This window comes from Paramormyrops kingsleyae, chromosome 7, assembly GCF_048594095.1.
Source record: "Paramormyrops kingsleyae isolate MSU_618 chromosome 7, PKINGS_0.4, whole genome shotgun sequence".
NCBI classification, from domain to species: Eukaryota; Metazoa; Chordata; class Actinopteri; order Osteoglossiformes; family Mormyridae; genus Paramormyrops; species Paramormyrops kingsleyae.
In genome coordinates this window covers 12,148,357-12,172,301 of record NC_132803.1, presented here as the reverse complement: position 1 = coordinate 12,172,301, position 23,945 = coordinate 12,148,357, and the positions used below count along the sequence as shown (strand labels likewise).

The window sequence follows — 23,945 nt, the reverse complement described above, 5'->3', positions numbered from 1 at the left end:
TCTTATTTTCATTGTCATCTAAAGAGAACCACCAAGGGCTGGTCTCTTGTTAGTTTTCTGATTTCTGGGAAGGGAATACGAATTCAAACTGGAAGTGATTAGGAGAAGGGCGAGTGTAAGATGCTTTTTAAAAAGAGCTTCTTCTTCAGTGTCGTGCAGTATCATGGTGCGATCCCTGGCGGGCCCACTGGATTCTTGTGTATTTTTAAACAGCACAACTGCAGTGAGGGGCACCATGGCAGGGGTGCTTTGGTGTGTTTTTGGCCTGGTCCAATCACACGCCGACCAGCTGCCACACCCCCACGTGCCAGAAGGCCGGCGGAAGCTCATTAGCGCTAAGCCTCAGAGAGTCGACGGTGAGGGCGGCGGATGGGGCGGTGCTGTAAGTTCATGCACCAGCGACTGAGGGGGGCGGTGCCGTAAAAACGCGAAGGTGCAGCTGTACAAATGGCCAACAGCAGAAGTGACACCGGGTTTCCGGTAAAAACAGCGCTTAGACTGAAACGCACACACACACTGACAAAATAAGGGAACGTAGAGATCTGCCAGTGTTTACATGGCACACTACAGGGACAATGCAGGGTATAGCATGACACGAGCTTCAAAGCATGCCCACAAGCGTACCCCAGTCATTACACAGCAATCCATCGGATATAAATAATGCTGGACAAATATAATTACTGCGACAAGGGCTCCAAGTTTGGCTGGGAGCGGTTTGGTCTGTACAACGTGAACCCGAAGCAGAGGAGTGGAAGGTGAGGACTTCCAGATGGCGTCCTGCTATGAAATGTTTGCTTCCAAACTAATAACCGATTTTAATATAAAACATTACTTAAAAAAAATTAAGAGGTGCTTTTAAAGAACGCACCTCACATAGCTCAGAATGATAGAAAAGTTGCCCCCCCCCTTACGGTGCCCCTGCTAGCGCGGCTCGTTTATGATTCATGCCCAACCCAAAGGTACAACAGCATATCCCCCTCTGTGACTTCCTGTTTTTCTAACCGCCGCATGGTCTGGTATAGATATTGGACGTTATATCATGCCTGAGTGGCGAGCTTTCGGCCCACTGGTGGATGATGCTATCAGGCAAGGGCTGTGGACTGTGGGCGTAAACAGAGAAAAGGACCCGAGGTTTGTGATGTTATTGTCCGTTTCAAAAAGGACATTTATTTAGAAATAATCAAACATGATACAAAGCAGTATAAAATATTTTCAACAAAATAACCACTTAACATAATTCATTGTGCAACCAACGAGGACCAGGCGTCCCTGAGAGAGGAGCGCTCCTAACAGCTACTGCAGCAACAGGGCCTACAAAGCCACTTTTGTTACTGCGTCTGTGTTGTTTTCTAGTGGTGGAGACATGCAGGTAGACGGCCCCCAGGTGGCGCTGTGGGTACACTCGTGTTCTTCACTGTTAATTGCACCTGGGGGCACAGGATTGGGCGCTGTAGGTATGGGAGGATGGTTATTTGGCAGTGATGACTTCAGGTGCCGCGCTGTGGTCCTCAGTGGAGTCGCTCTCCTGGCTCTCGGAGCTCTCCGAGGAGTCGGCGTCTGCGGCCCCGGGTGTGGCCGTAGCTTCTTCGCTGCTCTGGCTGCTCTCAGAGCCATCGGCGGCACTGGTGCTGTCGCTGCTGGTGTTCGTCTCGTCAGTGCTCTCCGTCCCCTGGCTAGTCGACGGGCCCTGACGCTCACTGGAGGGGTCGAGACCCTGGGACTCCATCTCTGGGGTGCTGGTGTCCTCCTCAGTGGGGTCCTCATAAACCTGGACTGCCTGTGGGGATGAAAATCTAAGATGTACAGTCGCTCAACAGCACCACCTACTGTTATGTCAGCTTTGCAGATGCTGAGGCTAATGCAGAAGCTATCAGGAATGTAGCTACATGCAGAGTAAAAGTGTGCACTTACCTTGTATACTTTCAAGGTCTTCTCAATGTCGTTCCTATCCTTTTCAGTATAGACAGAAGACTTCTTGTTCACGAGGTTGGAGTTGTCATCCATTTTGTCAGCACCGTAGGACTTGTAGGAAGATGGGCCCTTCTCCACCTTGTTGCTCTCCATGAACATGATGGATTTGTAGTCGCTGGGGTACCCCAGGCTGTCCCCTCTCCCGTTGTCGCTGAAGGGGGGCATTGTCCATACCGGCGGGGTTGGGGCCACGGAGGTGACCTCTGTGGTCTCATCACTGTCACTCTCATTGGTGTCCTGTGGAGGCAGCAGTTTCATCACAGGCTCCCACTTTTACCAGTGACACTAGTGACTGGTTCATGGGTAGTTACATTTGCTATAATGTTGTTGGTTTGTATAAAGGCATTAATATCTGAGGTGTGTCAGTCTGCGCTGTGGAATGTCATTTATTGGAATGATAAACGGGCCCAGTGTTTCTGACACGCTACAGCAGTGTCCCTGTCACACCGGCGTGTGTGACTCACGTCGTCATCGTCGCTGTCATCTGACGCTGTGTCGGACTCCTGAAAGACAAGGAGGGGGCCGTGAGTGTCGACATGGATGGGATCTCCTTCAGAACCCAGACACGGAACAGGGAGGAGCGGTACCTTGTTCTCATCGGAGCTGTCAGAGCTCTCATCAGATCCCGCCGTCACAGCCTGAAACGGAGGGTAAGATGAATGGGGTTCACACTTCCAGGTGTGGTGGACGGCTGTGGATGGCGTCTGCCTGGTTTAGGCCCACTACCTGCTCAGGGGCTGTCTGGGAGAGATCCGCCGCGGCTTTCATCAGCGTCAGAGCTGCCTTTGCCTGCCCGCGAGCCGGCTTCACCTGGCCAAGAGGAGGACACAGAAGGGGGCGTTGCATTGTTTAATTGCCATTTAGCGAAACACAGCTTTGCTCGGGAGATTGGCTGCTTCTGGGAAGAGAGCTCTCACCTGCTCCTCCGAGCTTTCTGAGCTGCTTACAGATCTCTTCACCTTGAAGATGGACCCGGGGAAGGGGGTGGGGAGGAGTTAGGGAAGTCATAAATAAGACAAAATACATGCCAGAATTCCTCCACGAGTTTTTACACGAACACTTCTTTGAGTCAGTAATGATAAGAACATAAGAACATAAGAACTATACAAACGAGAGGAGGCCATTCGGCCCATCGAGCTCACTTGGGGAGAACTTAACTAATAGCTCAGAGTTGTTAAAATCTTATCTAGCTCTGATTTAAAGGAACCCAAGGATTCAGCTTGCACTACGTTATCAGGAAGACTATTCCATACTCTGACTACACGCTGTGTAAAGAAGTGCTTCCTTAAATCCAGAATGTGTATGATCTCACATCGCATTCGTTTAATTTCTAGTTCCTTATCCCAGTAGAAGATATTTATTATTTTATTAATTTCAAAGTACAATTATAAACTCATTTGTTACTTACAGGATGGCAGATGACTGTTGCTAGGAGAACAACAAATATGACTGCAGTTTTCATTTTCTCTGGCGTTTTCCTAGAAAACAAAAGGCTTACGTTAAGCACATTCTGTGTAGCATTTTAGTAGTGAAGAGGACATAACCAAGCCTTCCCATATGACCATTTCTTCCGTAAGGGAGCGGGGTTGAGACCCTCCCCAGGGTTTTAATCTCCTTTAACTGCAATGGTTATTTCCAGACAGGCGCTTAACTCATTTTCTGCAACATATGTCTGTGTGACTGCTGTTGTTGCTAAATTGCTGCTAAACAAAGTGCAGCGTGAAAGGCACCATATTACTGGATTGAGGGATGGAGTTATTTTGCACATACTGTACTGTATATTTTGCTGGTCCCATGGCTCTGTAGTTCTGTTTGGTATAAGGGTGAAATCAGCCCTGCATTTCATATCTATAAACATAATTAACGTAATCAAACATAAACATCTATAAATATCATGTAACATATCTATAAATACATCCCAGGTAACTGTGTTGCCAGTAGAGCTTTTCAGTCATGCTGTACTATAACTATAAGACTACATTCAGAATACTCATTACATCTACAAGTAAAACAAAAAATGATAGGTACAGCTAAAGTGGAACATGGAATTAAACTGCTGCTAATTCTGATGCACAAGGTTCTATTCTGGAAAAATTCCCAGCAGTGGAATTCCTCTGAAATCTCACTGCAAAGCTGCCCAGTCGAGCAGCAGTGTCAGACTGCAAAATCTGCACTGGATCTCCCTCAGCCGCACCTGCCATTCCCCAAAGTCCACATATGTGGCACCTCCAGACACACGTGTGTCTGCGCCTGCAATGATCTCATCCTGTGGGCCATTTTGGGACCTAAATGTATATGTTTCTGAGGGAAGTGCAAATCATCCCAGTCTTATTTTGGTAGCTCTGGAGTGATGCCCCCAGACTGGAGGCCTCTCTGGGGACACGCTGCCCTGTTTGGGAAAGGTTAAGACAAGAAATGCTTTGAAGTTCTGCCAGCCACCAGATCATCTCCTTGCAGCCACTCTGCCACCTCAAGGGATCCTTCTCCCATCAGATTTAGGACAAAGTCATCGGAGCGTTCGCGGGCCGGGCCGAACCGAACCCCTCGCACCTCACCACCGTCACGCCCGGGGACAGACCAGGAGGAGGGTGTGGCACTTGGTGCCGCTATACCAAAGACTGGGGTGAGTAAACACGCATGATTTAGAGAACATGTCCGCAGGGTTCTGCAGTCAGGCGGTTCGCGGTTGTGCATTTGTTTACCAGTCTGGCCAGCACCAGACTCAGCCACTGTGCAAAGACACACCTGTACAACACGTACGCTGATGTTACTTTGCAAGGGACACCGGGCTGAATCACACGAAAGCCAGGCACATAAAGTAACTTAGTATTTATCCATCTACTAATAAACATGCTTGTCTCCTGTACCTGAAATGTGATTATTATTCTCAAACTGTATTAATAAGCCAAAAAAGCAGGAGTCACAATTACCAAAACAGCCCTCAATAGTCATTTTCTGAATATTGTGCACTGGTTGCAGGATCCCAGTAGTGACAGAGTACTGAATGATCATCTGTATTTTCCCCCTGTTATTATGACGGCCACACTGGCTGCATCGTGAGAGATCACCTCTTACCTCTGGAGGTCTGCAGAGAATTCCTGAAGCTTCCTGCTGCTGGCAGAGTTGGCGTCTAGGCTGCACGATGTGATGTCTCGGATTCCTGGGGAGGACTGGCTGTCCTGTTCCGATGCTGCTTGGGGAGATGCTGCCAGTCAGCTTTTTAAACCCTGTTGCCTGGGGCAGCAGCCAATCGCAGCACAGGCCGTGATGTCATGAGGTTTACCACTGCCCCACCTCTCTTCTCCCACTCTTCCTGTGGTTAGCAAAGCCAGTCAATGCAAACACTCACTAAAATGGCATAACGAGTGGGGGGGTCTGGAAGTTGTTATTGTTTCAACTCACCCTTATGTAATGCAGAGTGTGTGTGTGTGTGTGTGTGTGTGTGTGTGTGTGCTGTCGATTTGTTACTGTTTGACATGTTCATCATGTGTCTTTATAGTCCATAATTAAAAGTCTATCATGATTATCCGTGTAACATCTTTCTAGCTGTGCTGTGGAACACTGCCACCCAGCTTCTCCGGACTGACTGGGGGGGGGTCCCAGTCTCCTCTCCATGTCGGTAGCAGTGAAGCTACCTGAACTGGCCCCCAGTGGCAGGGAGGAAACCAGTACTCCAAATGAAATGGTGAAAGCATACCTTTCTTTCAGATAGTGTTGCCTTGCAATGTCGGAAATCTGTGGGAAGCTGAGACAGGACGTCTTCTGTTGCCTTCCTGTCTGTCTGAGGCTATGACGTCAGCTCTCTCATGGAATGTTTTCGGTGGTGGTTGGAAGACAAAATAACAGAATCGATTACAGAACAGGTGTGTATGAGTTTCTGCGTGACTAAAATCCAGGAGACACTTTCAGCAATGAGCAAGACCCTTTCACCCGTCCCAGATGCCACACTGGACAAGGACATTGAGAACATCTTCAGATCTTCACAAACACAGTGCTCTGTGGGACCAGGGCAGAACTACATGGAGACCAGGATCAACAGTGCCAGTTATCCGACTTAACTGTAAAGACGAGGATTCGATCCTTGGGTAAATTAAAACGTCAGTCAAATGAGCAAACCGCTTCTCACCACTGAGCCCAGAGGTTACATGACCTTATGCTAGTGAAACAGACCACTAATCACTGACTATGCAGCATGGATGCAGTGCGTATGCAGTGTGTATGCAGTGTTACGCAGTGCCAATCGAAACCCATTGGCCACCCTTGGCAAGCTTTCCCACCCAATTTCACTTCAGAAGATGCTGCCCTGAGCAAATGCCCATCTTGCCCTTGCCAGGGTCCACCCCTGCATGTATGTACATACAGAGGGAACACTTAAAACTAGACAAAGCAGTGAGTGAAATTGTAGATGATTTACCTGTTTACCAGCAGGTTTATACCATTGTTACTCTACCACTGTTTAGTGACTCTTTCCCGGAAAATGAAGAAATATGTACTTCTCCTGTATGTGGATGGTAGGGAATTCCAGACATTATTACATACCGTGGATTTCAAAGGCACAATTATTCATCACAGTGTCCCCCGAGGAAAGTGTATTTCATGAAAAAATAACCCCCCCCTGGGCAACAATAAAGTAAGTCTCAGTCTGTGAGTGCAAATTTGGCAGGTGAAATTTACACATAGTAATTTTCTGCTTTTTACTTGCGATTCATCTGCTGGAGACCACCATCTCAGCATCTCCATATGGCTCTGAAATGAAATTCTTCGGGACGGTCGTCTCGAAGACTCAGACGTAGTGTCAAACATCTCGAGCCATGGTTCCTCGAGTGAGGGAGACTCAAAAACCAGTGGGGGAGAAGTGAGTGGGGTCAAAGAGGCAGGGAACGGAGGAGCAAGGGCAGACACACGAACTGGGTGATGAACCACGGCTCCAGACTCGTCGCGTGAGAGGTGAGGCAGCCCGACTGAGAAAATAACTCCCTCGCCATCCTGTGTCTCATGTCACAACAACCGAGACTGAAGCTCCTGTCTGGAATTTTAAACTGAGAAAATAAGAGTCTCTCTGACTGCAGCCAAACCACGCATAATCCATAAAGAGATCAACACAAAGATACTCCATAAGCACAACCCAGGGCACCATACTTACGAATATTTTCCCTTTTCTTTTGAGATATACTGAACAAATTCCTTTTGGGTTTCATGCCTCCTCCAGCATCTCATTAATTAATCACAGCTGGACTCCAACTGGACATGTACTTACGTCATTTCGGGAAGAAAAAACAGTATCTGTGTACTGCATATTGCCCAATTAAGTTGCAATTTTAGGGAACAAATATTTCACATTTTTAGAAAAAGTAATTATGAAAGTCAAAGTCTGGAGTGGGAGAAATACCAGAATACCAAAGATTTCCTGTATTTTCAAAAAGTTCAAAAAGTGTTTTGATGCTGAATGTCTCTGAATGCCTTTGGAAATGTGAGATTCACATGGTTGGTGCTGTGGTGAAGGTGCAACGTTGAGATCTAGCAGGACCTGATGAAGATCCAACACTAGACTGGAATGTTTGTCAATAAATTTGCTGAGTTTTTTCATTCAAAGATCGAATGATCACGTCAATTAAATAGTCTGGAATTCTGTTATCTTCTCAATAACTGGAGACACGGGTCAGCAGAAGCAGGCTGACTGCACAGGATCTGAACAGCTCTGCATATCCAAGTTGGAAGACTAAGGCCAAAAAGATAGCGTTTGCATGGTTGGTGCCTCAGTTGTACGACTAGCCAATATGGCGAAATATTTTGATAATTATCAATAACAAAATATGACAAATTGAATAGACTGCAAACTGAAATCCAATCTAATAAATAAAACACAATGGTTTTTTTGTCTTATGGCATGTCACGTATAATGTTGTCAGTACAATTTGCTGCTGGGTTTTTTTCTCTGCCTCGCTTATCCATCTGAGGGACTGGTTTTACATTGTTGGTAGAGTTGCCGTTTTGAACCAATACGGAACACGATCTGTCCTATTTTGCTTCAGATTGGAAGTGGAAATCCTAACTGCTTATTTCTGGTACTGTAATCGCTTGCATTCTGCATGTTCTGTGCTTCAAATGGTGAAAAAAGTTCACAGCATTTCCAGTTTTAGTTGGTATGTGTTTTCACCAGAGTTTACAGCACCAGTCAGTTGTGTGTCAGACATTTAAGTTCAAAAAGTATCACCGACGTCTTTTTACCTTATGAACAATGGGCCTCATTCACCAATATTTTCTTAAGAATTCTCTTAAATTTGTTCCTGCGAAATTTGTTAAGAACAACCTATGTCGGATTCATGACGTGTTCTTAAGTAGCAGAATTGTTCACACCTTTGTTCTTAAGAATGGTGAATCCCACGTCTTCGTAACTGAAAGCGTGTGCCAGTTTGTCCTAATTAGCATAGGGAAACGCCCTGCAATTTCCCATAAAAAGGCATGAGACTGTAGGGCCGTGTGCAAGGAATGGCGAAGAGGTGCGCAGGTTATGAGCTGCTTGGCACTAAGAGGAAAAAAAAACTTCAGTAATGCTGAAGTAGAAGTATTAATACAGTAAAATCCCGATGGTCCCTGGGCCGGCGGTTCCTGCTCCGCCTCCCGTGGTTCCTGTGTCGGCAGTTCCTGCTCCGCCCCCCAAGGTTCCTGCTTCACTTGTTCCTGGTTCTCCGGCTCCAGTGCCCCCAGTTCCTGCTCCAGCCCCCATGCCCCCGGCTCCCATCCCCGAGGAGGTCCCAGATCCCCCGGATCCTGCTCCCGTGCCCCGGCTCCCATGTGCCCGTTCTGCTGTTCCCTGTGGTGCGGTAATGTTCTTGCTTTTGTTTCCCCAGCTGCTGTCCCGTTGTGCCCTGCGTCCCTTGTGTTGCCCCTTTGCTCCCTTTACCTGTATTACTCCGTGTACCTCGCTATTTACCCTAATAAATCCCTCGTTTCCCGATTCTCCATCTCCCTGCTCCTGCTTCCCCGGTCCATGTCATGACAGTGCCGCTCCTATCGCCTAGCTGGGACACACCCACTTTACCTCTGTGCAATGAATCTTGGGATATGTTGGGCTATGAAAGATCCATCAGTCGCATCCTTCATGACTCAGCAAAAGCAGGATGCATTTCTAGACCACATCTGAAGGAGCCTTTGAAATGGGACAGCCTTATCGCACCACCGTGACGCATTCGGCCTTTTAATGTTGCAGCTCCTGAATTTGGACACAGCTGTAATCTGGATTCTTCTCCCATTGTGGTACATGCTGGCATTTAAGTATCCGTGTCTGACATGGTTATCCTGCACTGTATCTATTTGGCCTGGCAGCTGCTGATTTGCATAAGCCAGAAGATGAAACAAAGTCATTAAGATGGCCATTATGAGGAGGCAGAAGTTGCAGCTCCAGCAGCAGACCTTGACTGGTCATGTGCCTGACTGAGTCCTGGGTGCCTCGGTCTGAGGTGCAAACCCCAAGCCACTAATGCCCCCGGAGGCAGCTGGCCCGATGTGGAAATCGGGAAAAACACGTAGCTTCAACGAAGCCCGTGTTCACAGTGCGGGTTTATGGTGCTGAGGTCATCCATTAAAGCGAACCCGCACTGAGCCCTAGCATCGTTAAACTCTGCCGGAGCCGTCGAATGCTGCAGTCGTTCCGTTTGGAAATAACTCCTAAGCCCGCTCACTCATATGCACGCGGGCTTTCGATCTTGTTTTTAACGGAACATTGAATTAACTCTCCGGATTCCCTTATCATAAAAAATATACAAGCGTATGAATATTTGGTGGGAATGATCAGATGTGGTCGGTGTCAGCCTGATTTATAGACCTCGAATAACTCCTTCAAGATTTAAAGGCTGTAAATTGGGACATTATACTAACTGTTAAACAATGGAACAAGCAAGTACAAGCCAACACATTTAAGGCAGAGCTGGAAAGAGCCTCCGTGTCTATTTGGCTGACAGACTTCTGCCGTCTGCTCTGCAGAAGGATTTCCCTCTGTTGTGGTGCTCAGAGATTTGTATGTGTGTTTGTCCTAAAGCCTAGAGGTAGGAAGCATCAGCTGTACAAAGGCTTGACGGGGAGTTTGGATGTCAAGGGTGGGGGTGGGAGATTTACACCAAGGCTAAGTTAAGTTCCCCAGCGACATGGGCTGCCTTTAGGGCCACCTGAAGCCACATCGAGAGTCCGCTCTCCAGCTGCCAGGCCGGCAGCAGGCCTGCCCACCTTCTCCGTCTGCACGCGTAGGCCGCAGTGTGAAGATGAGCCTGTTTTTAAGGTGCACATGGCACAGCGCTGGCATGCTGACAAACGCGGCCCCCGGGTGGCGTCGCAGCCCAAGGCAAACGGCAAGAGAATGCTCTAATTCATCGCAAATTCAGTAAATCATGCCCCCAATGACAGTAATTTTATGTGCTGCTCACCGCTGGCTGTTGCCGCTGCTTGCAAGGTCCCCAGGAAGGGTGTAAATATGAGAGGAAAGACAGGTAGGAGGAAAAAAAAGAAAACAGCTCATCCCAGACAGCACAACATCAATTTTCAATCCAGTTTATTTTATATAGTGCCTTTCACAGGAGAGTTGCCCAAGATGCTTTTCATGGGTGTGTTGTAATACATCACTAGATTATTTATACCAGGGTTCTTCAACTTTGGACCTCGATTCCAAATCCAGGCTGTGTTTTCAGTTCTCCCAGGTAGTTGTTTAATAATGACTGATTCTGATTGGTCAGAGGCTTCACACCTGACTGACAGGTAAAGGAAGGCTGGAAAACCAGCAGTGCTCGGACCTCGAGGACCGTGAGTTGAATAACCCTGATTTATACCGAATAATGTGTGATTTCTTTTTTGTCAGACTGGGCCATGTGCTCCGTCCTCGACTGAGTACGACCCAAACAAAGGACCAAGGAGAGCAGAGCAGCGAGACGGCAGGCCGCAGAGAACGTCGCGCGAGCTGCCTCTTTAAGAGATGGTGCGCCGAGACACTCCATTACGACAATTAGTCACAGACATTCCTTTGGTCTTTTTTATGGGAAAGAAGAAATAAAAAATAATAAAGGAGTAATCCCAGAGAGGGGAAGTAGTCACAAAGTTTAAAAACATTGTGGGATTCGCGTTCAGGGGCAGACGGGCACGACTGGACAAACATGTACATTAGATGTGTGTGGTGCTTTTGGTTTGTGAAGCACACCTTGGGATTTATGAGCGACCTGCTTGATAATTCTGCTGCAGAGTAACAGAGACAAACACTCTCAGTGTAGCAGAAATAAGGTTTGCTGTAATAGATGTTTTATCGCTCACATGTACTACAAGAGGATTTCTGATTGTCATCGGAGAGGTCCCATGGTGCCACAGAACCGCGCTTCAGAGTGGGGAGGCCAGCCGTCATCCCACATGCTATTTCATGCTATTTCATGCTGCTTCACTCCCCCCCCCCCCAACATGGCAGGCTGACACCGTATTCCCGGCCTCCTCCTCCGATTCCCCCAGCAGCTCCCAGCTCAGAGCCCCTTTGAACCCGTCGCCCTTCCCCGTGAGTCATGGTGCCACCACAGACCCGCCACAGCGGGACCACATGGGTTTCCGTTAGTCCTGTCTGTCAGCAATGGAGGCTTGGGGCAGCATGACACCCCCACAGGAGGTGGGGGGGTGGGGGGGGAGGGTGAATACTGCGTCGCCTGATTTATAATCAGGCCTGTTCATACTGAAGCTGCTGAATGAGAAAACTGCAATCTGTGCAGATACAGGCCAGTTCGCTGTCTGCGGGCATGGAGGCCTGCTCATGGCCTGCGCAGATATAGGCCCCTGCGCGGCCTGCGCAGATACAGACCTGTGCAATTATAAAACGACGTGCATCTTTTGCAAATGAAGGTCTGAGTTGTATGTTTATGCTGACGCCCCCCTGCAGATGAAGGACTGCATGTGCAGATTCTTCAGAATGGTGAGAAAGAACAATGAGGGAGGTGTCTGTGGAAAATGGGGGAGAAGAAGATGGCGACAGCCAAGCGGAAAGGGAGCAGACTGCGCTGTCCCCGCGTCTGAGTAGACAGCAGAGATACAACACAACTGAGAAAACCTCACTGGAGCCGCACGCTAAGTGACACATAAGAAACAGCTCCAGCTGGCATCCGCTGTCAGCATGAATTACTGGGAAATATGAACAAGGTTGAGTACAGCTCAAAGTGAACCAAGCGCTCACAAGGATAAAAAACACATTGCTCCTGCCGCCCACTAGAGGGCATGACACTAGCACACCAGAGTAGTTCTGTTGAAGGCCTTCATAGAAGATAGATGGCTGAATACAGAACAACAGATACTGTATACTTACTTTATGCTCACCTGTTCTTTATGCTATTCATGTCTGGTGTGTTGGAATGACTTAGGTATCCTATCCATGATTTCACTGGCCAGTAAACGCTGGAAAGAGCAGGTCGTAGGCCAGGCCTCGTGGTCTAATGGGTGTGATACACAGTAGTAATCTAATGTTGTTTCAACAAGTGCTCAGTAAAAATCAGTTGTAAAAATCACTCAGACTCACTTCACTTAGGCGAAAAGTAAGCGCAGGCTCCGACTTTATGATGACATTAAAACATAGAGCCACATTAGGGAGGCCTGCTGAGGGAAGACTGCAGCCTGTTTGGCTGCCTGTGATGTAAGGCTCTCCATTTTTATTAAGCTAATGATACTGGTGGTTATTGCTCCTTAGGTTTCTTGGCTTTGGCTGCACTGAGAAAGTCTTTGCTTCAAAATTCAGTTTATCTGCACGGGCAAAGCAGCGCCAAACAGCCATGGTCTCCACATTTGATGGAAACGGGAAGCAGTCAGCAAAATAACTCGCATTTAAATCTATTTAAAATTAAAATACAGGGACTTGGAAGTATAAGGACCCACTTTATAGGACTTGCAGACAATGGTAAAATCATCAATGTGCTCATGTGTGAAAAAACAGGAAATTTTAATGAGGCTACAGGAAAATTTGACTTTATCCGGTCACATAAAGAGATATAAGCACATAGATCACCACATGTCCCCAGTTTCTGACAGGAAATGTTTTGACCTTTGAAATGTCAGCAAGGCAGTAGGTACAGGGTTGAGTGAAAACCACAGCGCGACCCCAGGGGGGCCAGGGACATGGTCTCTAACCCATGCGGACAACACGCCCCATGAAATGCTCAGTCTACACAAACAGCTCTGACAGTTTCAATCATTTCACATTTGGAGGAGGGGTTGGCTAGTATGCAGAGGCAAATAATATTTCTACTGCTTCGGAGCAACACCGCGATTAACTAAAAAAGGAATTTAACATAAATTTTTTTTAAAAAAGCAGATTTAAAAATCCAAGCATCTGGGTGCCAAGCCTACAGGCCCCAAGTATCAATGAGGTTTGTTTTTGTTCATTATAAAAAGAAAAGAGACAAACTCGGCAAACGGCGCAGACTGAAGAGCAGGAGAGTGCCGGAGACGTCACCAGGGTTACGACAGCATTTGTACGGCGAGTGAAATCCATGCCTTCTGATCCTCCAAAAGACTTCTTGGGCCTGTTTTATTAGTGTACTGCAGCAATATGACACAAAGAAAAGACATTTCAAACAGCTGCTGCCACCTGTGATTTTTAAAGATGAATTATTTATGGTTTGAATTACTGTCGCTGCATGACTGTTAAACACAATATATACCACCATAATTACAAGCTACAACACGAAAGTGAAAGATTAGTCCAGTATTATTGATATACTGGGTATACAAGTGAGCCCACAATATTTCCTTTTAGGGAGTTCAGTTATTAGAATATATTGTCGTCCCTTCTGTATCCATGGAACTGGTTAACTATTGCTTGACTGTTTTGGGGAAGACCCTTATAAAAAATGGTGTAGTATTTGTAGTTGTAGTTGTAATACTGCATTGTTTAGGAAATGATGACAAGGAATCAATGTCTGTACATGTTCAGTACAGACCATTCAATTGTTTTGGCAGCCATTTTTTCGCAGAAACAAAGGGTGCAAACAACACAAGCAGCATAAGAACAAGACACAGGGTGAGCGATGCTCAAACAACAAGTCATGTCTGGCTGCAGGCACGACTCTCAAGCTTCACCTGGCTTAGGACCCCGCATGAGCGAACGAGAATAAAGTAAAAGGATAAAATGATCATCAAGTAACGATATTTTTTCAGTCAGCTGTTGCAATCCTGATGTAAATGCATTTAATGTATCCAGAATGAATAATGCAATAAGTAATGTGATAGATGTTTCCAAAACATTATACCATTGAGAATATCTAGAATGCTTCAGATCTTAAAAGTGATTAAAAAATATCTAAGCTTAGACAACTGCTGAAATCAATAAAAACGCTATTTGTGTATTTGTTGTGTGGATTTTTATGCATAATCAGTAAAACTTTAAACAGTAAAAAAAAAAAAGATTATATTAAACGTTTAGATTTTACAATTATGAAGCATAGATTATACACAAATATATGGGTACATTTTTTTCCCCCAAACAGGTTAAACAGTTAAATTACACTTTGAAAACTTGTGAAACCAATAAACAACATGTTTCTTTGTTCTCTGTCTATGTGTCACCCCCAACCAGAAGGGGACTGAGAGCAGCATTGAAAGTCGTATATCAATGCAATGTCACCCATGGACAGGCCTTACTGAAGGGCCCATTGCTGATATAATCAGCGGTGGAAATTTCAGGTTCAGAGAGAACAAATCCAGACCAAGATTTTGTTTCAACCAACCAGTTGAGTCCTCTGTGACTGTGATTCTTTATACTCAACTGGTTGATTGAAACAAAATCTTGGTCTGGATTTCTACTCTCTGGACCTGAAATCTCCACCTCTGGATATAATTATACTGCCAGCCCCACAGTCCCTAAGCCACTGAGACAGACATTGCCCCAGAATGCTCTGAACACAGCCCCGTGGCATTAGACATTTCCTCTTTGCTCATCACCTTCTTTTGCTCCTTCCTTTTCGATGGTAGTATTGCTTTATAGCATTCCAATACAAACAGGAAATGGCGGAAGCAACAAGACCCAGTATATAGTCCAGTACAGAGGTTTTCTTTGTCTTCACCGGTTTTGAGTGGGTCGTGAGTCGGCAGTGTTCTCAGATTGTTTCTCCCATCGGGTCCTGATGGGGCACAGGGTCATGCAAATGCCCCCCGCCCCCGCAGGATCATTTCCTGTTGAGGAACTGGCTTCTCATGGCTGTGCTGCGTTTTCATCTGTCAACATTCCGTTTACGACCCCAGTTAGCATTCAGGGAACGGCGTAATTGAAGGGGAGTCCGGTGGAATCGCTGGGCCATCCGGTGAGACCTGCTGTTATGCTCGTGGTTTATGGGCGTGGGCAGAGGAGAAGCAGGCCATCACACACTCGGAGCGGAAGGCTTTTCCTTCAGTGAAGAACCTCACGAGAACCCGATCACGATGAATGAGCATGTATATACAGGGTAACTTTCCAGGAATCTTTGGGTGTGATCTAAGCATCCCACAGAGGGACTTTTTCACTCAGCCTACGAGTGGCTGGAAGCAGGGAGGATATCTGGCAATCTACCGGACTTGCAGCTAAAATGCTTCTGCCCAACGCCGATGAGTAACCATTTTCCAGGAAAACATTTACCTTCTTTGAAAGGCCATAAGCGATGAACTAAATTATGATTTACTTCATGAATTCATGCATTATTCACTGCATTAGGAAGGATCCAAAGCCAGGTAATGCTGTCTGACAGAGACTCGCTGTTTTGAAATAGTTCTATACATCATAGTTGGTAACTTTCATGGGCCGGTGCCTTGTGAGACACAACACACCCACGGCGCCAGCCCACACTGCTCCCCACTGTTACATGGAAGCAAAGATGAGCCAATGCCTCCTCCTAGACTCTTCCTGGTTCCTGTTTCATCACCTGCCTGGTCGTGCCTCCATCAGATGTGACGCAGACTAGTTAGTCCCCAAACTAAAGACGAGGTCCAGATGTTGCCTGATTTGTAATGCTGTGGGTAGCTGTTGGATGTTTTTCCCCTCCTCCTACATTTAATAACACAGTCACACGTGGGCAGTGGTGGCTTAATAGTTAGGGACGCACATTTGTAATTGAAAGATTGCAGGTTCTAATCCCCGACCAGCAAGGCACCACTGAAGTACCCTGAGCAAGGTACCGCCCCCAAGCACTGCTCCCTGGGTGATGAATTAGCTGCCCTCTGTTATGTCATGATGTCAGATATGGGTTAAATGCAGAGAACACATTTCGTTGTTGTGTGCTGTGGCATGTCAACAATGCCCACTGATCTCCACATTCCAATTGCTGGGTGGCTAAAGCACAAGATCAGAGGTATGAGGTCTGGGTGATTTAAAAGACCTTCTCTGTCTGTCTCTCTCAGAGAGCTGGATTCTCCCATTGATCTACACTGCCCTCTGCTACCATGGTTAAACTTCTCTCATGCTTCACTGACATGGGAATTGTGTAATGGGGAGTGGTGCACAGTGGCAGTAACTGAGAAAACCAAGTCCAACTTGTGCTACTTCCTGATTCTGATTACAGATTCACTTCTTAACTATCATGCCACCTAGTGTCAGTGTGAGGGCAGATTTGCAAGCATTCAGTTCTGAGAACTGCATGGAAACGAAGAGGCAGGATGATCACCTTGGCAGGGCACCTGTCTGTTTTTAGCTCCTTTTGTGAATAGAGGACAGACCGGGGGCATGAAGAATAACATTGTGAGGTCATGTGACCTGATCGACGGTGTCATGGGCACTCATGCATGTGTGGGAGCAGGGGGCGACTCATGCTAAATGTCACTGCGTGACCTCTGTGTGCCATTAGCATGCTGCCTTTGTTTGTGGTGCAGATTAGCGTGCTGTTTAATGTGGAAAACAGATGGACCATTAATGGGAGTCCTAGATGGGGACCAGGTTCACACTGAAAGCAGCACAGCAGACAGCAGATTGTTTATGTCTCAAACGACTTCTCTTCTCCGCCCTGGTTCATCAAAAGAAAAGGACTGGTTTATGGAAAACGATGTCCACGGGATGGCAGGCTTAACTTTGGGTTCCAGTGAGCTGAGGGCGTGACGTTATCCTTCAGGAGGCCATCAGATGCAGAGGGACAGGTGATGCCAGACTGCGGTAACCTTCACTGACACAACAGCTGAAAAAGCTCCGCCGAGCAAATCTTTCAGCAGAGAAGTGCCATCACACAACCAAATGAAAATCAGAAAATTTGTTATTGAATCATCATGCTTTCAGTTCCATCTTGAAAATATTAGTGTATTGCTTTGTGATACCTCTTACATTGTCAATATCTGAGAGGTCAAGTCATTGATTCAATCGATTGCAAGGTTTATATAATATTTCAAGTATCGGATGCCTTCACCAGTATGTAGGCATGGTATATCCATTAATGAAACACCGGTGCCATTTTATGAGCCCTCGCTTCAAGATTGAGTTGGACCATCCCCGGCACCAGGTATGTCGGCGCTGATGGCTGTCAGATGACTTCACATCCATCCAGTGGGCAACCTGCCGGCTGCTGGAGACGAAGATGATTGCAAGCGGGTGGCTGAGAAAAGGATGAGCTCAGCCCTCAGTCTCTGCTTAATTGCTGGAAAAAAAAAACAGGGAGAGGTCATTGAAACTGTTATGTAATAATTATACCAAACCACAATTCACCAGTCCATCCCCAACAGTGTAGTTATATAACGTTTGGGATCAAAGAGCCATCCATCTGTAAGGGTATACGCTGGTACAAATGGAGTTTGGGATCAAAGATCTGTCTGCCTGCAATGGTATATTCTGGTATGAATGAAGTTTATGTCTGTCCAGGCACACATTAAGGTGTGTTATTTATACCTCAGAGTTTAGATTTTAGCTTTCCATTGCACGTAAATTACTCTTTGTGCTGTGTTTTGCTAACCCCTGTGTCCCCTATAAAGGCAAACCAGGTTGTCAATGAGCTGATTGTTTCCTGCCCCAAACCTCATGTCACATGAATCCAGTCGCTGTCTCAGTTCTCACATACATATAACACTGTGGCTGGTAAGCAGGCAGCAGCCGTATCTACACGGACATATTTGCGGAGCTGTGGTGGTACATGTTATATACACAATAATATGATATGTTACTATATTTACACTGTGCCATATGTTATGCTATAATTAAAATGTAGACAAGGATGTTGTCTTTGTTTGTAAACAGTCTATTATGGGAGAGCTGCAGCCCCTTCAGAGAGGTCGATTGCACTGGGACTCAGGCCAAGACAAGCGGATGTGTGTTTTCTTTAGGGGTGAAAGCAAACATGTCTCACCGCTGACAGGGGTAGGACATGGGGTGCAGTAGACCAACATGCACAGGTGGGCGGCAAAATGCAGACACGGCGGGGAGGAGGCATGCAACAGGATGTGGTCAAGCGGCTGGAATCGCATTACGCTTTGTCCCGCGTTCTCATTTTCCACCTATGACCTGCAAAAACCTTGCAGTGCGGCTTTGAGCGTGTCAGGGGTCGGTAGGGGGAGGGCTCGGCGATTTGTGTTACCGACAGTTTGACTTGTTCAGGACAGGATGCCGGGCGGCACCATGTGACATGGCGATGGAAGGAAGTCATGCTAAACCCGGCGGGAGCAGCGAAAATGATGGACAGCCATTTTGGTGTCGGGGAAAACATACAGAGAAAGTGTGTTTGCTGGGGGTGAGAGAGAGCACTGCAGAGGTGGCGTGAGCGAGTGAGCGAGCAAGTGAGTGAGTGAGCCCCTCAGCTGAAGTCACCATTCCCAATGACACACATATGTAAGTATATACGGGGGCAGACTGACCGTAAGGCAAGTACAGGGGGTGGCCTGAGGTTCCCAAAACCAGGAGCCTCGTGAAGATAGAATTTCCACAAGTTACATTTATGGATACTGTATATTAAAATATCATCATTTAAATGATGTCTGTTATTTGCATTTTTAGACAAAGTTGGCCCCCGTCCTGGCTGTAATGGACTATTCCTCCTTTAATACTTCACACTATACAGTTTAGCAAGGCAAAGATACAAGGCTAACATCACATACGCTGTGTCTTTGTTGCTGTCACACATGAGTGGTCCGCAGACTGTGAAAAGAGATGGAGAGAAGACAATTAAATAAAAAATCAAGATTAACCTTAGCATTAGGGGCAAAGTAAGTTATACGCTATCCTAGGCTACAGCCTAGGGCCACGGCAAAAGAGACAGCCGGTAAACTTTTTAGTTTTGCCTCACTGATTCTCCAGTGTGATACCCTCTTCCACCCAATCAGCAGGATTCCTACCCACACCCTGATTAGCAACTTTTACCACAGTTATATTAGCAGATTATTGATGTTCCATCATTTTTAATTCCCTCTCATTTCTCTTTCAGTTTACTTAGGTGGCCCCTGGCCCATGTCAACCTAGCCCCCCCCCCCCAGAGACATTAGTCTGCCCTTCAGTATGTATTGCTGCGCTCTTCAGTTAAATTCATGGAGGTAAGGTTCAACACTGGCTAAATGGTAAAAGAGCACCACCCACCATCTAGAGTCATGCTGGTGGAGTTTAGGTCTTGGGTTTAGTCTTGGGTTTAGTCTTAGGTTTTCTGAAAGCTAGTTAACAGGATCATCCCAACAAGAGCTGTCAGGTCGAAATGCACAGGGCTACTCAAAAGCAAAGTAAAAATAGAAATATGATCAACATATCCAAAAAAACGATACGCTCATTATAATCAGCTTTATTTTTATGCAAAACTGAAATCTAATGTTGATTTTCTAAAAAAAAACGTAGGCCACCAAAATGTTCAAAAACAATATGCTCACTATAATCAGCTTTATTAATATACAAAACTGAAATTTAATGTTAATTTTCTAAAAAAACCTAGAAGACCAGTATGCTGTGAAACCTTACAGCCAGAGATGAAACTGAAAGCCCACTCACTCAGTGTGAAGGGAGCAGGCCATCGTCCCATACAAAGGTCATGCGGTCCCACCATAAACCTGTTTCCTGTTATAGGAAGCAAAGATATCAATCTGTGAGGAACACTGTCTGTGAGCTGCTTGTGCACACGCATGGCACGTACATCCAGACTGCACATTCCTACTAAGCTTGCATTACGACACACATGGTTTTACACCCGTTGGCTAGTAGCCCATCTGGCTGGTGTGGGTTGAGGAGCACATAAATGAGAGGCGAACCCAAGAGAGACCAGTATGCGGCTTTTTAATATTAGCTTTGTGGTAAGATAGTCTATTTGTCTTCCTTCCCAGCTGCTGGTCGGGGGGGAGGCAGTGTCTTCTCTGTGGATGAATGTGGAACACCCCCTCTCAGCTGGGGGCCGTAACGAAGACCATGCCTTCAGTGGCACACATGCTGTACGTGATTTCTGAGCAGTGAGCAGAAGTCATAAACAGCTCAGTTTTTGGGTCGGTAGCCTTGTTCCAGCAAGGAGCCCTTAGGTGAAAGACAGCAATAATTATCCTCGATATGACTGTCAGACACATCAGGACCTCATGAATAATGATTTATGCATTTATGTACGGCAATCAGTATCTATGTTATTGCCTTTCCAGAAGGTTGTAATCTCACTGGACTTTGACGTGTCAGTGTGAGGAACACAGCAAGGGAGTCATAGCATGGGAGTCACAGCATGTGAGTCACAGCATGGGATACAACTGGCACAGCTATATGATAGATATAACTGGCACAACTTTTAGTCTGCTGTCCCTGTAAAAAAGTATATGAGGCGGATTCAAGTTTAAGAATAAGAATTTCAACCTTTTTCTGGAGCTTTAATAGGTTAATATTTTTTATTTGATGCTATACTGGTTTCATGGAATTGCTATTTTGAGCTATGGGTTTGTGACATCTTTTTTCCATTTGCTTACAAGTTTGTGGATCCAGTTAAATGTCTGTTTGGAGGCTTTACTGGTGTGCCTGTGTGTGAGAATCCCACCAGTGAGTGTGGGGGCACGTGTGTGGGTTTGTACACCAGTTTTGCGGTGCAATCATGTTCTTGCACGCCTGCCACTGTGTGTTTGTATGGCGATGTGTTTCTGACTGTATATCTGAGCAAGTGTCTGGTCATGTACATACGACTCTTGTGTCCTCTTGCCAACATGGGTTTGTGTGTGCTGCTACCAGCTGACACCCCTTCCCAAACAACGCCCCCCCCCCCCCAATACTTTCAACCAAAGGCCATGATGCCACAAACTTCATTAAAATGCCCAAACTGCAATCAGTTTAACAGCTCTGTTTTGAAACTTCGAGGAACACACATCTTCTCGTTTTGCTGGAACTGTGGCATCTTGGAGTGATGCAAGGAAATGAAAGTTGCCCCAGGACTATGAGTAGGAGCAGCATACATCCCATGATGGACAGTGTCACCACCACCCCCACCCCCCCCAAAAAAAAATAATGAGGAACATTCTACTGACACATGTCCTCACGAACGCTATACAGCCCTTTGCAGCAGATGAACTCTGTGACCATATGCTGCTCTGTCATGTGAAGTGGCTGATGTGAAAACCAAAGTCTTTCCCTGTAGTATGACCCCTGGTCATTATTCTTCTGGGCTGGGTGGTCTGGTGGTGGGGTTGGTTAATTTCTAGAAACAAACTACGTATTTGCAAGTTATACTGGTCCATCAATTTTTTTTTGTGCATAATTAACCAGTGTGTGCTCATGAACAGGTCAGAAAGCCCATCGCCGCCCTGTCTGCGATATGACCATGTGCTTTTTAACATGAAGTAAATGGTGTTCAGATTCCATCTGTGGGTTTTTCTATGACATGAGCAACATCTCTCACTAATATAAAATTAAACTGCTATACAATTACTGTCGAAATTAATTTGATCTGTGTACTTAATTCAGGTCTTCCTACAAAATAGCCACACAGTGCACTGAGAGATTTGCACTGACTGATTGTCATAGGCTGGGAACAGGATTTACTCATTTACTCAGCAATACCACCTTGAATCCACTAGAGGGCAGTATGTGTGCAGTCCTCTGATCTGGGAACAGGAGCACATTCTTTTTACTTTGAAGCAAAGTATTTTATGGGAAAGGGTGTCAAAAACCATGACAGACACTAAGCAGTGAATTCTGTACAAACTGACTACTCGAAAGTACATTCCATGCAGGTAGTAATAATGTCATGTGGCCAACAGACAACCATAGAAGCATACACCGATCAACCACAACATTAAAACCACCTGCCTAATATTGTGAAGCCACCAAAACAGCTCTGATCTGTCGAGGCATGGACTCCGCAAGACATCTGAAGGTGTTCTGTGGTATCTGGCACCAAGATGTTAGCAGCAGATCCTTTAAGTCCTATAAGTTGTGATGACATCTCCGTGTCATCTCTTGCCCAGGTAAACGACACACACATCCAGCCAACCGCATGATATTACAGAAAATGTGACTCATCAGACCAGGCCACCTTCTTCCATTGCTCCATGGCCCAGTTCTGACACATAATCATTGCAGGTGCTTTCGTCAGTGGACAGGGCTCAGCTTGGGCACTGTGACCCATATGCAGCAAGCTGTGATGCATTGTGTGTTCTGACACCTTTGTATCATAGCCAGCATTAACCTTTCAGCAGTTTGTGAGTCTGGCATGGACCCTGTTAGAATGGACATTTACGTCACAGGGATGAGTCTGGCATGGACCCTGTTAGAATGGACATTTACGTCACAGGGATGAGTCTGGCATGGACCCTGTTAGAATGGACATTTACGTCACAGGGATGCTTCTGTGTTCTGTAAGCTCTTGTGGGTGTCTGCTGTCATTTACTATGTGTCATAACAAAACAGGGAAAGTCTCAACCTCTTAAAATGAACCCACGGCCCACGGGACAGGCCCCATTGCTATTTTCAGACTTCAGGAAGCTTGCAGGCAAACAGGTGATATCAATGAAACTTTCAGCACAACATAAATATAACGTGTGACTAAAGAGCCAGGAAAGTGGGCGTCTGGTCAGTGGGCGTCTGGTCAGTGGGCGTCTGGTCAGTGGGCGGCTGGTACGTGCGGGATACGTGCCCTGTATATTCACAGAGGTGATCAGGCTCACATGCGAGGATGTTTGCGCAACTGCAACTCGCAGTGAGATCTGAGATGCAGTGGGCAGCCAGTGACCGTGATGATCTACCACCCCACCCCACACTCAGAGTGAAAAAAGCGGGAACATACTCCAAGGACAGTCTGCCTGAACCAGACCTTCTGCAGCCTGTAGAACTCAAGCCTGTGCAGACATTGTGACTGTGGATCACTCCTAATATTAACCTTTGGCTCACTAGACCCTTTGAGTAATTATGAGTCAGCTAAGGAAACTGATGATCTCTTTGCTTCAATGGAAAAAAGTTGCAAACAAACCCTTGCACGCTTTATGCAATCTATCACTAATAAACAATAGACAAACTCTGATTTATACTGTTATTTTTATGGCATTACGAAAGAGAAGCAAAAGAGCAAGAGAACGGATCAAAAGATATTGTGTCAGAAGGGCACCCCTAGCTCCCGCTCCAGCATGTCATTACGACCCCCCAAGCCTGACACAGAAGGGCCACCTGTTTCAGATTCCAAGTTACGGCTCTGCTGTTGTTGTCTTTGCGTTCGCTGTTCAGCAGTAGGCGGATGTTTGAATTTCCATTCATGTGTGTATTTTTTAGCGTCCTGCGTTGGTGGAAATGATTCTTTGTGAGCGGGCGGGAGACTTTGCGATGTATTTTAAGAGGTGGTTGAGTTTTGCGACGGGGGACATACCCAACGACTGCACAAAACAGTCCCCCATCCCCTTAGCATGTTCTGCTAGCACTGCAGGGACAATCGGTTAGCTGGCAGCTGCACAGCATGTCCTATGTCATAGGATGCTCTTCCTCTCCTACCATGAGTGACAGGCTTTTCAAATGACCGCAGAGTCCACAAGTGTGAAATTGCCTGATGAATTTCCTTCCTTGTCCACTTTTTATAGTGATGAGTCATAACCAGCAACAA

General features: G+C 46.3%; 1 protein-coding gene and 1 long non-coding RNA gene across 2 annotated transcripts; one reads left to right on the top strand and one right to left on the bottom strand.

Moving 5' to 3' along the window:
• Nucleotides 1-504: 504 nt before the first annotated feature.
• Nucleotides 505-5,497, top strand: LOC140592090 (uncharacterized). Its single transcript, XR_011992354.1, has 2 exons — nucleotides 505-755; nucleotides 4,465-5,497. It is a non-coding gene; the product is annotated as an uncharacterized lncRNA (long non-coding RNA).
• Nucleotides 1,133-5,157, bottom strand: spp1 (secreted phosphoprotein 1). Its single transcript, XM_023808298.2, has 8 exons — nucleotides 5,047-5,157; nucleotides 3,380-3,449; nucleotides 2,889-2,930; nucleotides 2,698-2,781; nucleotides 2,559-2,609; nucleotides 2,436-2,474; nucleotides 1,912-2,208; nucleotides 1,133-1,777 (listed from the first exon to the last, which is right to left on the bottom strand). Exons 2-8 carry the CDS (start codon nucleotides 3,431-3,433, stop codon nucleotides 1,469-1,471), a joined length of 876 nt encoding a protein of 291 aa, XP_023664066.1. The 5' UTR covers nucleotides 3,434-3,449; nucleotides 5,047-5,157; the 3' UTR covers nucleotides 1,133-1,468.
• Nucleotides 5,498-23,945: the final 18,448 nt, after the last annotated feature.

What these genes read in the sequence shown, in the direction of transcription:
- spp1 (XM_023808298.2), bottom strand. Translation starts at nt 3,433, where the DNA reads ATGAAAACTGCAGTCATATTTGTTGTTCTCCTAGCAACAGTCATCTGC. An exon ending in CAACAGTCATCTGCCATCCT is followed by an intron (nt 2,931 to 3,379) that starts GTAAGTAACAAA and finishes TCCATCTTCAAG; the next exon opens with GTGAAGAGATCTGTAAGCAG. An exon ending in AGACCTTGAAAGTATACAAG is followed by an intron (nt 1,778 to 1,911) that starts GTAAGTGCACAC and finishes TCATCCCCACAG; the next exon opens with GCAGTCCAGGTTTATGAGGA.